Source organism: Sebastes umbrosus, chromosome 2, assembly GCF_015220745.1.
Source record: "Sebastes umbrosus isolate fSebUmb1 chromosome 2, fSebUmb1.pri, whole genome shotgun sequence".
In the NCBI taxonomy this organism is placed as follows: Eukaryota; Metazoa; Chordata; class Actinopteri; order Perciformes; family Sebastidae; genus Sebastes; species Sebastes umbrosus.
In genome coordinates this window covers 29,488,638-29,501,760 of record NC_051270.1, presented here as the reverse complement: position 1 = coordinate 29,501,760, position 13,123 = coordinate 29,488,638, and the positions used below count along the sequence as shown (strand labels likewise).

Sequence of the window (13,123 nt, the reverse complement as noted above, 5' to 3'; positions counted from 1 at the left end):
GGAAGTAAACATGGAGCCAAGCTGTTGCCTAGCAAAGCATATCTTTTGCAATTCTGTTGAAATGTGCTAACACAGAGCATTTCAGACAGAGGGTAAATAGGCTACAGGCATTTTCAGACACAGTATGAAGAAAATCAAGTTTGTTTTTTTTAACATAGCATGTAAACATGTTCTAGTAGAAACACAAAATACATGTAGGAACCTGAAAATGAGCCTAATATGGAACCTTTAAATATTATCAGTGCAGTGGATCAAGGCTAGATTACCAACAGGATAAAGTAGGCGACTGCGCAGCGGCCCCAGAAGATTCATTGTTATCAAGAAAAGAGGCATTTTTCACATCAGGCATTTTGAGATGTCACAGTAGCAAACACACAGATGTGTACATGCTGGCTCACTGTCACACTCACTGGGACACTTGAATATAACAGAGCCATCTAGTGTCAGTAACACCTGTACTTTTCCAACTATGACAAGTCAAAATATCTTTTGTGAAAAAGGCCTATTGCGGCAACTTGATTGATTGCAAATTCATTTTGGAATGCGCACTGCCAATGCATAACTGAAATGATTGGGCTTGAAATCAATTCTGCATTATTGCCTCATCTTTCAGCCCCGTGTCAAAACTTAAGGTCCTTCAACTCAGTATTGACCTGAGGACACTTAGTGAGTTAATTCAGCCATGCAGCAGGCCCATGCACTGTGAACAATATACTGTATGTTCTTGCAAACACCTCTAGTCAGTGATAAAAAGAAGGATGAAGATTATCAATGACAAAAGTGAATCATTAAAGTATGTTTTTAAGATAAGAGGAGCATTATTACATCTCCTAGTGCGATATAACTGTAAATATAGAGCATGTATGTAAAACCATCAATTTAAATAAGCAAGACGTAGGCACATAAACATGGAAAGGTGGGTAAAATGTAAGGAAAAATTCAAAAGTAAACTTATCACATTAGACATTTTTAAATAAGCACATTAGAACAGATGATTCCTCTATGACCATTTATTGTTGTTCAATAAGGTACATGCCCAATGATCCATTATTTTATGACAGAATGCAAAACATGGAGGCGTAGTGCCAGAGGTTTCAGAAGTATGAGTAGGCTGGGGGCAAACCCCACATTTCTAAATGTCGTTATTGTGTCTCACCGTCTCGATGAGGAACAGATTCATACACAGTACACATACACCATGATGTCTGGGCGAATGAGCGGCATGTGCATGTATCATCAAGAATTGTGCAGAGTTCACCATGATCACGTACCCCCTTTCATCTTCATAACAACACAGAGAGACAATAAGTTTGTCATGTATCAAATACAAAGACTTGGCGGGGCGTTTGATTTGGGGCTTTGGTGGAATTCATTCAAAGTATTGATCGCTTAAGTTGAACTGTGTTTGGCTTGTGTGCTTGTTTGTATCCGGGGTTAAAAAGGGACTGAGAGAGAGACTGCTGCCCTGCCACCAACTAGACTGAAACCAAGAGATATTCACACATCCCACTGGAAAAGTATTGAAGACAAAGGGAGATAGTTAGGAAACTTCCAGACAGAGCCTGATAGTGAATTAATTACTTGATTGACAAATAACAACAGAATGCCGGCCTAATGTTGAAACTCAAACAGTGCCTTACAACTTATAAAGTGCTACCATTTTAATTAAGAAAAAAAAAGGACTCACATTTTCTACAGGCTTTCCCATAGCAACAGAGATCTCAACTTGTACATTAAATGAATGTACAGTCTAACATTACCCCCCATGTCAGTTCCTGGATGTTTCCTAGTGAGTGGGCCCACAGCAGATGAACAGCACACATTTAGGAGGACACTAATGCACAGCCAACAGTTGATTCTACATAATAAATAAGCAAAGATGATCTGTCGCTAGCGGGGGAAATATATCTTTTACAATTCGGCTGGGGACCCTGTTCGGTGAAATGTTAAACAAACAGAAACTAAACCGTTTGACAGCAGCAACTGTTCCAAGTTGAACTCTTGATGAAATCCAATTGAGAAAATGTCTAACTAAACATTGAGCTCTTTTCTAAAAGGTGGAATGGAGGAGACAGAGAATAAGTGACGCATGATGCTCCTCGTTAACACTGCTGCTTTGATTATGTAGCTCTACCAGCAGGATCCACTCTACTTGGTGACCGCATGGATCCCGTGTGCCAGGTAGCCAACATTCCCAGAGGTCACGCCTGCCATGGAAATTCTGCCATCCTTGGTCATGTATACAGAAAACTCCTTTGTCAGGCGCTCAACCTGCAGGAAAAATAAATGAACACACGCAACTCAAAATCAGTAATTTAACAGCAACATTCCCACTGAGCTTTGTTCTCTCATTGAATCTCATTGTATAGCTTTTAGGCGTGTAAGAAAATATCGATACACATGAGAGCATTGCGATATTATGTCGTGCAATACTATGTCGATTTGCTTATCCAAGTCTCCGCCAGAAAACGTATAAGCGTATTTGTCAAATTATTCTTTTAATATAATTTTGATGAGAATTAGCTGTTGTTGTATTTCATCATTTGATAAAGATGTTTTTCTGTTGCTCTCTATTGTCAACTATCAAAGGCAAAAATATGTGTGTGTGTGTGTGTGTGTGTGTGTACCTGATCGGGTTTGAGGCCTGTGAAGCAGAACATCCCGATCTGGTCGATGACGTGTTGCCAGTTGTGGGTGGAGCCCTCCTTTTTCAGACCATTCGCCAGCTGCTCTCTCATCTTAATGATGCGGTTAGCCATACCATGGACCTCCTCCAGCCTGGGATGAATGACAGCAAAGTCAGACAGATCAAGAAACACATTTTGGAATATATCTTGAACAGTTATGATGAAAGATGGAGACTTGAACTTGTAGTGTTTTTACAAATAATAAACTACACATTCGGTTCAGGTAATATGTGCGTATATAAGCATCTATAAGCTCGTACCACAGTGAGCGCAGGTCTGGTGTGTTGAGAATAGTTGCTGCAATTCTGGCGCCGTTCATTGGTGGGTTGGAGTAAATGGGTCTGATGAGGATCTTAAGTTGAGACTCAACCCTCTTTGCCTCCTCTGCGTCGTTACACACCACAGTGAAGCCGCCAACACGCTCACCTGTAAATATCAACACACACGTTGAATGTTAAAGTCAGACCAAGTCAGCTCTGTGAAACAGGAAAACTGTGTTAATCTGCTAAAACTAATGATCTAACCCCTTCAATCAAGTTCAGGAATGAGGAGGAGCCGTCATGATAGGCATAAAGATGGACTCACTACATCTTGATATTCAAATAGTAAAAACAACCTATTGTACATTTGCCACCAGTATGTTGTATTTTAGGTGTAGATAATGGATGTAATAGGTGTAATAGACAAACCCCTACTCCTTAATGACTGTTCACTCGATCAGTGTTTCCCAAACCTTTTCCTTATAGGGATCCCTTTTCTATCATTGAGTAAACAGACAACCTCTGACTAAGTGACATATATTATGGATATTTCATATCATTTTCAAAGCATAACAATAACAGTGCAGAACAACTGATAAACAGTATAATTAACTCAAATAGTGAACGCAATAACTGCAGGAAGTTTGTGTAAAACAAGCGGTTTGGATGAATTTTGTGAATATTGCATCAGAGATGAGTTTTCCCGTTACTTTTAGGAACTTTGATTTTTTTTTTTTTACAATCATTCATACTTATTAGGCTGACAAATTCAGTATTTTCTTGCGCCATTATCCTGTTTATATTTCAAATAATAATCCAATCTTTAAAAATAACAATTTAATTTGCAGAATTCACAGAAAGGAATGAAATGCTGAGATATAGGCCAAAGTTGTCTTACACCACTTAAAATCAAGAAGGCCTCGCAACCTTGGGAACCAGTGCACTAGATGACTGCTTTAGGGCATGTGGAAATTAACTAATCTGCCTCACATTGAAGTGCAATTATATTCAGTGCATCGAAAGTCAATAATTCATGTTCACTAACTACTTTTTAACCACTAGGTGGTGGTAAAACACAAGCTACAGTTCTCCTTATCAGTCACTATGTAGATTTTTCATTCTCTGACAGTCACATTCAGACATGTAACACGGTGACACAGTATACATTACTTCTGATCATTTTAAGATCAATTCTAATTTCAAAAGATTCTGCAGTTGAGCAGAATATGAGCAGACCCTGTCCAGTTTAACTTACCAGTGACATTTCTACTTTTTACATAAATACATTTCACTAATAGCCGGTTTTATCTAATTTCTGTACCGTAACCTGCAGATCATCTTTACTAATATTTATTTAAGAGCTTGTACTGGTTTGTGACTGACCATAGAGCCCCATGTTCTTGGCGAAGGACTGGGACAGCAGGATGTTGTGGCCCTGCTCAATGAAGTAGCGCACAGCCCAGGCGTCACGATCAATGTCTCCACTGGCGAAGCCCTGATAGGCCATGTCGAAGAACACAAGCAGGTTCTTTTTCTATAAGGTGAAGAAGAAAAGGGGAGGACACAGAGACAACCAGTTAATGATAATTCAAATGATAACAGCTCACCAAAGTACAGTGCTTATCAATTGTGGCTTTTGAACTATCAAAGGCCTCCTGATTTGGGGATATAAAAGAAAATGTGCACATTCATAAAATGTCACTGCAAACATTTCACAGAGTTTTACTGAGAAGATGTGTACTCACCTTCACAAGGTCAGAAATCTCCTTCCACTGCTCAGGCTTGGGGTCCACACCGGTGGGGTTGTGGGCGCAAGCATGCAACATGATCACGCTCTGCTCTGGGATTTTCTGTAACATAAAAAAAGGTTTTGGTTAGTTAACTTACAATATGTAGAGTACAGACTCTTGGTTTTCAGTGTTTTCACTGCAGCACCGGCTGCCAGACATTTGACTGATTACATTACTGACTCTAACCCAAATCTAATTAACTCTGAGATTCCTAGCCATCAAAATGAGGAAAAAAACAGAACATAAGTTGTTTCTGGTGGCTGTTACATAAATACAGAAGTAAAAATACACAATTGAAAAAATACAGCACGGGCTTTGTGGCGCTGTTGAAAACCCTCACGGCCCAATCTGAATATCAACACTTCAATTCCTAATTTAACTGAAAACTAACCACAATTCTACAGAAAACATGACAAAAATACTCTGATTGTGTTTTTTATGATTTCAGAGGAAGAAAAGATGAAAAACTGGACTTATTCACTTATTCCCTTCATGCTGTCAGACAACCCTAAGGGGCTGATTATTGGAAAATAATGTTTGAAAATGTTTCTTCACACATATCCTATCACCCCTCCTGGCTAGTCCAACATTAAAGTCTTACAGAGATGTCATCGAGAGCTCCTTTGAAGTCAAAGCCGCAGGTGGACGGGTCGTAGTATTTATATGCTTTGAGCGTCATGCCAGCGTCTCTGAAGATGGGTGTGTGGTTTCCCCAGGAGGGTTTGGGAAGGTACACGTCACGTGGTCCTCCATGGAATCGAGACTGTGACAAAGGAAACTTCTGGTGAGATAACCAGCCTGACATAAATGTTTGTTTGTGTGACAAGTGAGCAATGCAAGAGGACCTCACCAAAAAGTTGGCTCCGATGCGCAGAGATCCAGTTCCTGAGATGGTCTGGACGGTGATGTTCTGTTGGGAGAAGAGACCTGTTGCGCTGATTTGGACTATCAGAACCAATTTGAACTTTATTTAGTTTGGAGTACTTAACACTCCAACTTACCCTGCCGCTCTTCAAGACTTCACTATCAGCACCGAGAGCAAGTTGGGCGCAGGCCTTGGAAAACTCCCCCAAACCACCGATGGCAAGGTACTCCTTATCCATCTGTTTGGCTGAAATAAGAGCCTCTGCCTAGGAATTAAAAAGGTATAAAACACAACTGCTGTCATTTCCTTGACTGACTGGTATACTATGCTTCGTACATAAAACATCTATGATTTAGTTCCAATTTTGTTAAGACACAAATCAAATGCATACGCGTTTCCTCATGGGGATGAAGCAGAAATTCTCCTAATTATTAACACGCCAAAACACACTGAAAGTCACAATGTTCAGAAGTGATGCGTAGCATTAATGGATACACCGGAGAGATTGGTGACAGTTATACCTTGCGGACACAGCTGAGCACAAAGGGCTTGCCCTGGTCATCCCTGTAGGCTCCCACTCCCAGGTTCATCTTCTTGGGGCTGGTGTCCTTCTTGAAGGCCTCGGACACCCCCAGGATGGGATCGGGGGGACCCATCTGCACTCCACCCCACCATGAGCTGCAATGACACATCAAATCAGATTTATAGTGATTGTGGATGCGATGGCAAACACTGAGAAGTTCATATTTGCGCGCTGCACTGAAAAACAGCTACTCCCCTTTATAGGCAGAAACACTAATGCACCCGTACAAGGTCATGATATGAGCTGCACCTTAAGTTTTCACAGTCTTATGTGACACCGGTCAGTTACCCTACTGTAATGGCCGTATTAGCCTCACTCCTGTAAGACGCGGTGGACCTAATGCTCGAGATTAACTCCACATGTGACCCGAGGATACCACACTGACGTAGAAACAAATGAACGACACATGCTCAGTGGGATTTCATAAAACAAACATACTGTAATCCATTCAGAGGGTCCAGAGTCCAAAAAACTAGAGAAACAGCTAATACAGATCCAAAAAACACACACAAACTCCCTTGTTCACCATAATAAACACCCAATAAGGCACACTGTATTGGGAAAATATAAATATCATTCAAGAAAATGGTACTATGAACAAGCATGCTAATTCTATTTATACTTTAATTAACCTTTCTGTGTGCTTTTGGCAATATTTGCAATCCTTTTTTAAAACTTTATTCATCTGGCCGACAGCTAATTCATTTCTTAGCATTTTCAACCTATTAAATTGTATTCATTAGTGCAACAAAATACTCTTGACGGATTAATCATTAACTTACATACTGAATTTTTTTTTTTTATTTAAGGACCCAATATAATATCATGTCAACTTTGTCCTTGAAGGCTTTTTATTTATTGTGTTTTATTTTCTTCTCTCTGCTAAATTTTTTTTATTAAAAGCTGAAGAAATGATTCATTCAATATCCTATACAGATATAAAATATTCTCATGACTAAACCAAATCACAGACTATAATTTTGCAAATGACAAAAGAGAGTAAAGGCAGAGGAGTAAGTAAACCAGCATTAAAGACAGCAAATGTAGGCTGCACATCAAATGTAAAAAGGTCACGACCTCTGACATCTTAACCTCAGACTGACCGTCTACAGCTCATCATGCACATGACAGTGGCACAAGCTGTGTAAATGTATTAGATCCACTTTAGGCTTGTTACACACAACATACTATAATAAAATGCATGAAAGTTTGCTTACACACATCAAGCTAGAAAGTAACCACTCTAATCTAAAATGGAACTTAGAATAAGGAACATCACCAACACCGATGTTTCAGGAAGTGTCTCTCTCTGTGTGGGAAGTAGGAAAAAACAAGCTGAGTCATCTGTACATGATGTGCGTTCTGTATTGAAAAATAAAATTGCCTCACGTGAAATCTACTGAAGATGTGTCAATGGTTTTAACACGGCAACAAAGCAAAGATGAATGCAGTGATTATCTCTGCAAACCTTTCTACTTTTTTATAGCATGCAATGCAACTACTGAAAAAAAATAAATGCATACAAGTTTAGTAAATACAGCTTAAAGCCTTCATTACAAGCTAGTTCACAGTATTCAATTCAACTGCAAATGGCAGTAAAAAAGTAATCTACCTATCTAACTGAATTTTGGTGGATTATAGAGCTGCAACGATTAATCAAGTAGTTGTCAACTATTAAATTAATCGCCAACTATTTTCATAATCGATAAATCGGTTTGAGTAATTTTTTAAGAAAATAAGGCAACATTCTGATTCCAGCTTCTTAAATGTGAATACTTTCTGGTTTCTTTACTCCTCTATGACAGTAAACTGAATATCTTTGAGTTATGGACAAAACAAGACATTTGAGGATGTCATCTTGGGCTTTGGAAAACAGTGATCGACATTTTTCACAATTTTCTGACATTTTATAGACCAAACAACTAATCAATTAATCGAGAAAATAATCAACAGATTAAAAGACAATGAAAATAATCGTTAGTTGCAGTCCTAGTTTATTACTAGATACCAATTGTGTGTTGAAGGCCTATAAAATCAGTGTATTGTTGACTGCTTTGCTGTTGGATATTTGGCTACGATGTCATAAAGGATTGCTACTAATAGAATAGATATCTTATCACTGTAACATTCTGTACTTTAGATGAATTAATTAAATACATTCAGTCACACATTTTCTTGATACATGAGGGTTGTTGTGACCTTCACTGCTCTGCTGCTCACATATTGTCTCAGGTTTCCTCTACTTTGTAAAGCCTCTAAACTTTGCAGCTAAATTTAGGACTGAACACTTTGCAAAGGGCAAGAGTCTCCAAACCCCAACCAATATATCTAAAAAAAGATCACACTTGTTTATTAAACAGTGACTACAGCTGACTGAAGTTTATTGCATGAAAATCAAATAGAGTGAACTGGCTGGAGAACAAAAAAGGTATGTGCTGAGTCCAGCCTTGAAACTGTTAACTTAGGCCTAAATACAAAGGGCTGTTAGATCCTGAAGCTCTGATACTAAAGGCAGTACACAACACAATCGAAGCAACACTTTACAATGTAATGCAATAATGCCCTGAGTGACAACCACCTGGGTGAAGCTTATAATACTTATAATACCATCATTGTATTTTGTAGTTTGTGGTGCTGTTGTTTACGTTTAAAGTTTAACTTCTATAGTAAATGCTGTTATCAGAACTATGCTTTTTACTTTGGAAGTTTTAGATTAGTAAGATTTCCTTATTTTCATTGCACAAGTACAGTGAAATATAGTAAGCAGCAAACTGTGAGTACATTTAACAAAGACTGTATGTTATTGTTGTTGATTTGTTGTTTCTTGTGGTTTGCTTGTTTTTTCGTTTGTTCCCTTTTTTGCTTTGGATTTTAATTACATGTTTGATTTTACATTGTGATGTAGTGTTCTTATATGGACCCCAGGAAGAGTAGTTTCTACCTTAATAGTAACTAATTGGGATTCCGGGTTGGTAAGTAAGTCAGTTAGTCAGTAATTCAGTAATTCAGTAAGTAAGTAAGTAAGTAAGTAAGTAAGTAAGTCAGTAAGTAAGTAAGTAAGTAAATAAAGGTATATGTGAGAACATAAATAAGGCAACAAAATGATAATGTCAAAGGTTGCAACTATTTTACCATGTGGTTTTATTTTCTACACAACTAAATTGCACAACTGAGAATCATACTGTAAAGGGCATCTGGGTTTAAGTGTCATTCTGGCTGCAGTGTATGCACATGCACACAGACCCTCTGAACAGCTGAACTTCAGCATTTGTATAAACATCACAGTGACTGACAAGTTATCAGTGATCAATAGACCAAAGGCCTTTTTGGCAAGCTACAGGGCAGGACTGCTGAGCTTAAAAGGGTGTTCCTTCCCCACCAACTGCTCTTGATACGTCTAACATAACATAAAAACTAGGGCTGTCAAAGTTAACGCGATAATAACAAATTAACACAAATTAATTTTAACATCACTAACTTCTTTAACGAAACCTACGATTTCAGGTTGTAGCGTGCTCAGTTTTAGATCAAGAGATGAAGATACGACATCATATGAAACAGAGAAAACCTAAGGAATCCATTGGTATCATCCATGTCATACTAACTTGTTGCGAAGGAGGCTAAATAACACTCCAAACCTATGCTAAATTTTGGCGAGGAAAAACTGGCATGGCCATTTTCAAAGGGGTCCCTTGACCTCTGACCTCAAGATATGTGAATGAAAATGGGTTCTATGGGTACCCACGAGTCTCCCCTTTACAGACATGCCCACTTTATGACAATCACATGCCGTTTGGGGCAAGTCATAGTCAAATCAGCACACTGACACACTGACAGCTGTTGTTGCCTGTTGGACTTGAGTTTGTAATGTTTCTGGACAATATTTGTCATAGTTGTTAATTGATTTACAATAATAAATATATACATACATTTGCATAAAGCAGCATATTTGCCCACTCCCATGTTGAGAAGAGTATGAAATACTTGACGAATCTCCCTTTAAAGTACATTTTGAACAGATAAAAAATGGGTGATTAATTATGGACAATCATGCGATTAATCGCAATTCAATATTTTAATGGATTGACCGCCTTAATAAAAACGTCTAGGTACAGGTGGTGGTGTGGGAAAAACCCTATTGTCATTTATTTATTCTTTGAAACCAGACCAATGTGCTTGATCGTGTCTCGACAGGGTGAGACAAGAAACCCTGAAACACACCCACACAGACAGAAATATGATAGCACCAGCTAGTAAAACGAAACCCAGTTACACAGAAGCAGAAGCTGAACAAAGACACGCACAACACGCCCGATGAAACTGTCCACATTTACAAAAGCTACATGTGAAATATTGTATGCATCAGGTCTGCTTAGTGTCCCCCAGAGTCAGAACTAAACATGCAGAAGCAGCGTTCAGTTTTTATGCACCAAATATTTGGATATTTTGAAACCTGCAGGACCGGTCCAACTCTGAGCTCTTTTAAATCACAGCTTAAAACTTTCCTGTTTGCTTCTGCCTTTTATTAAACCAGATAATGATCTTATACTGCACTAGAGCTTTTACTCTGGTGTGCTATATTCTTTTTTAGCTTCTATCCTAGCTTTTATTTTTAGCTTGCTTTTATTTTCTAATATTTAATGTTTTTATAACTTTTTTAATTATGTCTTAATGTTCTTTTAAATCAAAGCTTAAAACGTTCCTGTTTGCTGCTGCCTTTTATTAAACCAGATAATGATCTTATACTGCACTAGAGCTTTTACTCTTGTGTGTTATATTCTATTTTAGCTTCTATCCTAGCTTTTATTTTTTCTAATCTTTAATGTTTTTATAACTGTTTTAATTATGTTTAAATGTTCTTTTGCACTTTGTCGCAATTTTCTTGAATATTTATGTAGAGCACTTTGAATTGCCCTGTTACTGAAATGTGCTATACAAATCAAGCTGCCTTGCCTTTCCTTGCATATAAAGGTGCAGCATCACATCTACACGAGTTTGCCCTCCAAGAAGAGTCTGAAAGGACATCCGTGGCTATCTCGGGTTCAACCCAGGGCATTAGCCAATCAGCGACCACAGGCGGAACAGGACAGCCAATCAGCGATCAAAGGCGGAACAGGACAGCCAATCAGATCGCACGACTTCTCCAACTACGACAAGTCGCTTAGCTCAAACCGTGCGAGGGATTGACAGCTGAAGAAATTGCGATCGTGTAAATCATCTATAAAGTTGCCTTTGAAAACTAAACAAAGCAAAATAGAAGCCATCCTATATGACATATTATTATAAACAACTTATTGTAACGAACCAAACTAACTGTGTTTGTCATGAAACCCCTGAGTGGAGTCTGTAACTGTTACCTAGCTACCTGTGAGCTAACCTCAGACAGCACGTTGGGCCTATAGGAGTCATTTGACCCCTGTAGATAGATAGCTAGTGTTGCTACAGCAACCACACAGCAGTGAAGCTTCCGTAGATATCTAACGGCTGACAGAGCCGTTGACGTTACATTTTAAATAACGGTTAGTTAGCACGTCAAGTTAGCACGCCAGTATATCACCAGGACAACTGTATCTAACGTAACTGTCTCTACGTGATGTCCCTTGTGTTGTTGTAGTTTACCTGTTGCGGGTGGACAGGACTCCCAGGGACGGGGAGATGTTCCCCAGACAGTAGATCACCTTGTTGGACTTGAGCAGTGCCATCGTTGAGCTGTGCTTGGGAGCAGAGCCTCGGAGGATGTGGACGGATGTGAAGGGCACGCACGACCTCGATGCTACACTCTCTGTACGCGCTGACGTCACAGCGTCAGACCATGACCAGACACACGAGACAGAGTTGAGATTATAATCTGATTGTTAATCAAAGACTGGGGTGGTGGTGTGGAGAGGGCAGCAAAGGAAGGAGAGGACAAATACACACATAAATCCACATAAATCTAATACAATCTTCGTATTTTAAATTATACAGATCAACATCAGCATTAAGAGTCCATAGAGTGGCCATTCATAGCCAAAAACCATCAACCTCATGTCCAAAGCAAATAAAAAGTAGAGAAAGTAAAAGTAAAAATAGTAAAAAATCACACAGGAGAAATAATATACTGTAGAAAACAATATAAATACATTTCCAAGCCATTTCCAACACGGTATCAAGCATCAAGTTGAAAAAAAAAAAGGGCAGCAAAGGAAGGAGAGGAAAAATACACACACATAAATCGAATACAATCTACGTATTTTAAATGATACAGATTAACATCAACATTAAGAGTCCATAGAGTGGCCATTCATAGCCAAACACCTCCAACTTTATGCCCAAACGCAAAATAAAAGTAAAAATAATAAAACAAAAAAAATAATCTACTGTAGAAAAGATAGAAAAGAATATAAATATATCTCCAAGACCAACACATTAGCATCAAGTTGGAAAACAGCAAAAAAAAACAGGATAAAATATTCCATAAATAAATGTGTACAATTATAGCCTATGTAGAAGGTCATGGAGTAAAACTAATATTGTAGAAAAAGTTTGGATGCATATAATAATAATAATAATACATCTACAGTTTAATTCATAAATCATCACAATTTTGAATTCAATTGTCAAAAAAAGCATGGATGTTTGTCACTTTTGTTCCCTGAGTAAATACTAAGAAAGAAACGGCATGGAAATCATAGATGATCAATTGGGTCTAAACTCATGAAGAAGCAAAAACATATATATATAATATATAATATATGGGATGGAATTTTCTATCAATTCCTCTCTCCTTGGTCGGGAGGTCAGAGTGTCTCTCAGAGTGTCCCTCTGTTGACATTATAAGGTTGGATTCCTGCCTTGGGGAGCCACCGTTATCTGTACAGCTGTGTCTGTAGTAGGGGCCATAGAGCCAGTCGCTGGGGGAACCAGGGTCAGAGATGCCAGAGGAACCGAGTAAGTCA

General features: G+C 38.6%; 1 protein-coding gene across 1 annotated transcript; it reads right to left on the bottom strand.

The window, feature by feature from the left end:
- Positions 1–995: 995 nt before the first annotated feature.
- Positions 996–11,969, bottom strand: LOC119475788 (aspartate aminotransferase, mitochondrial-like). The gene is made up of 10 exons (XM_037748824.1): positions 11,805–11,969; positions 6,124–6,280; positions 5,739–5,867; positions 5,588–5,647; positions 5,339–5,500; positions 4,693–4,797; positions 4,331–4,481; positions 2,948–3,113; positions 2,628–2,778; positions 996–2,271 (listed from the first exon to the last, which is right to left on the bottom strand). Exons 1-10 carry the CDS (start codon positions 11,885–11,887, stop codon positions 2,149–2,151), a joined length of 1,287 nt encoding a protein of 428 aa, XP_037604752.1. The 5' UTR covers positions 11,888–11,969; the 3' UTR covers positions 996–2,148.
- Positions 11,970–13,123: the final 1,154 nt, after the last annotated feature.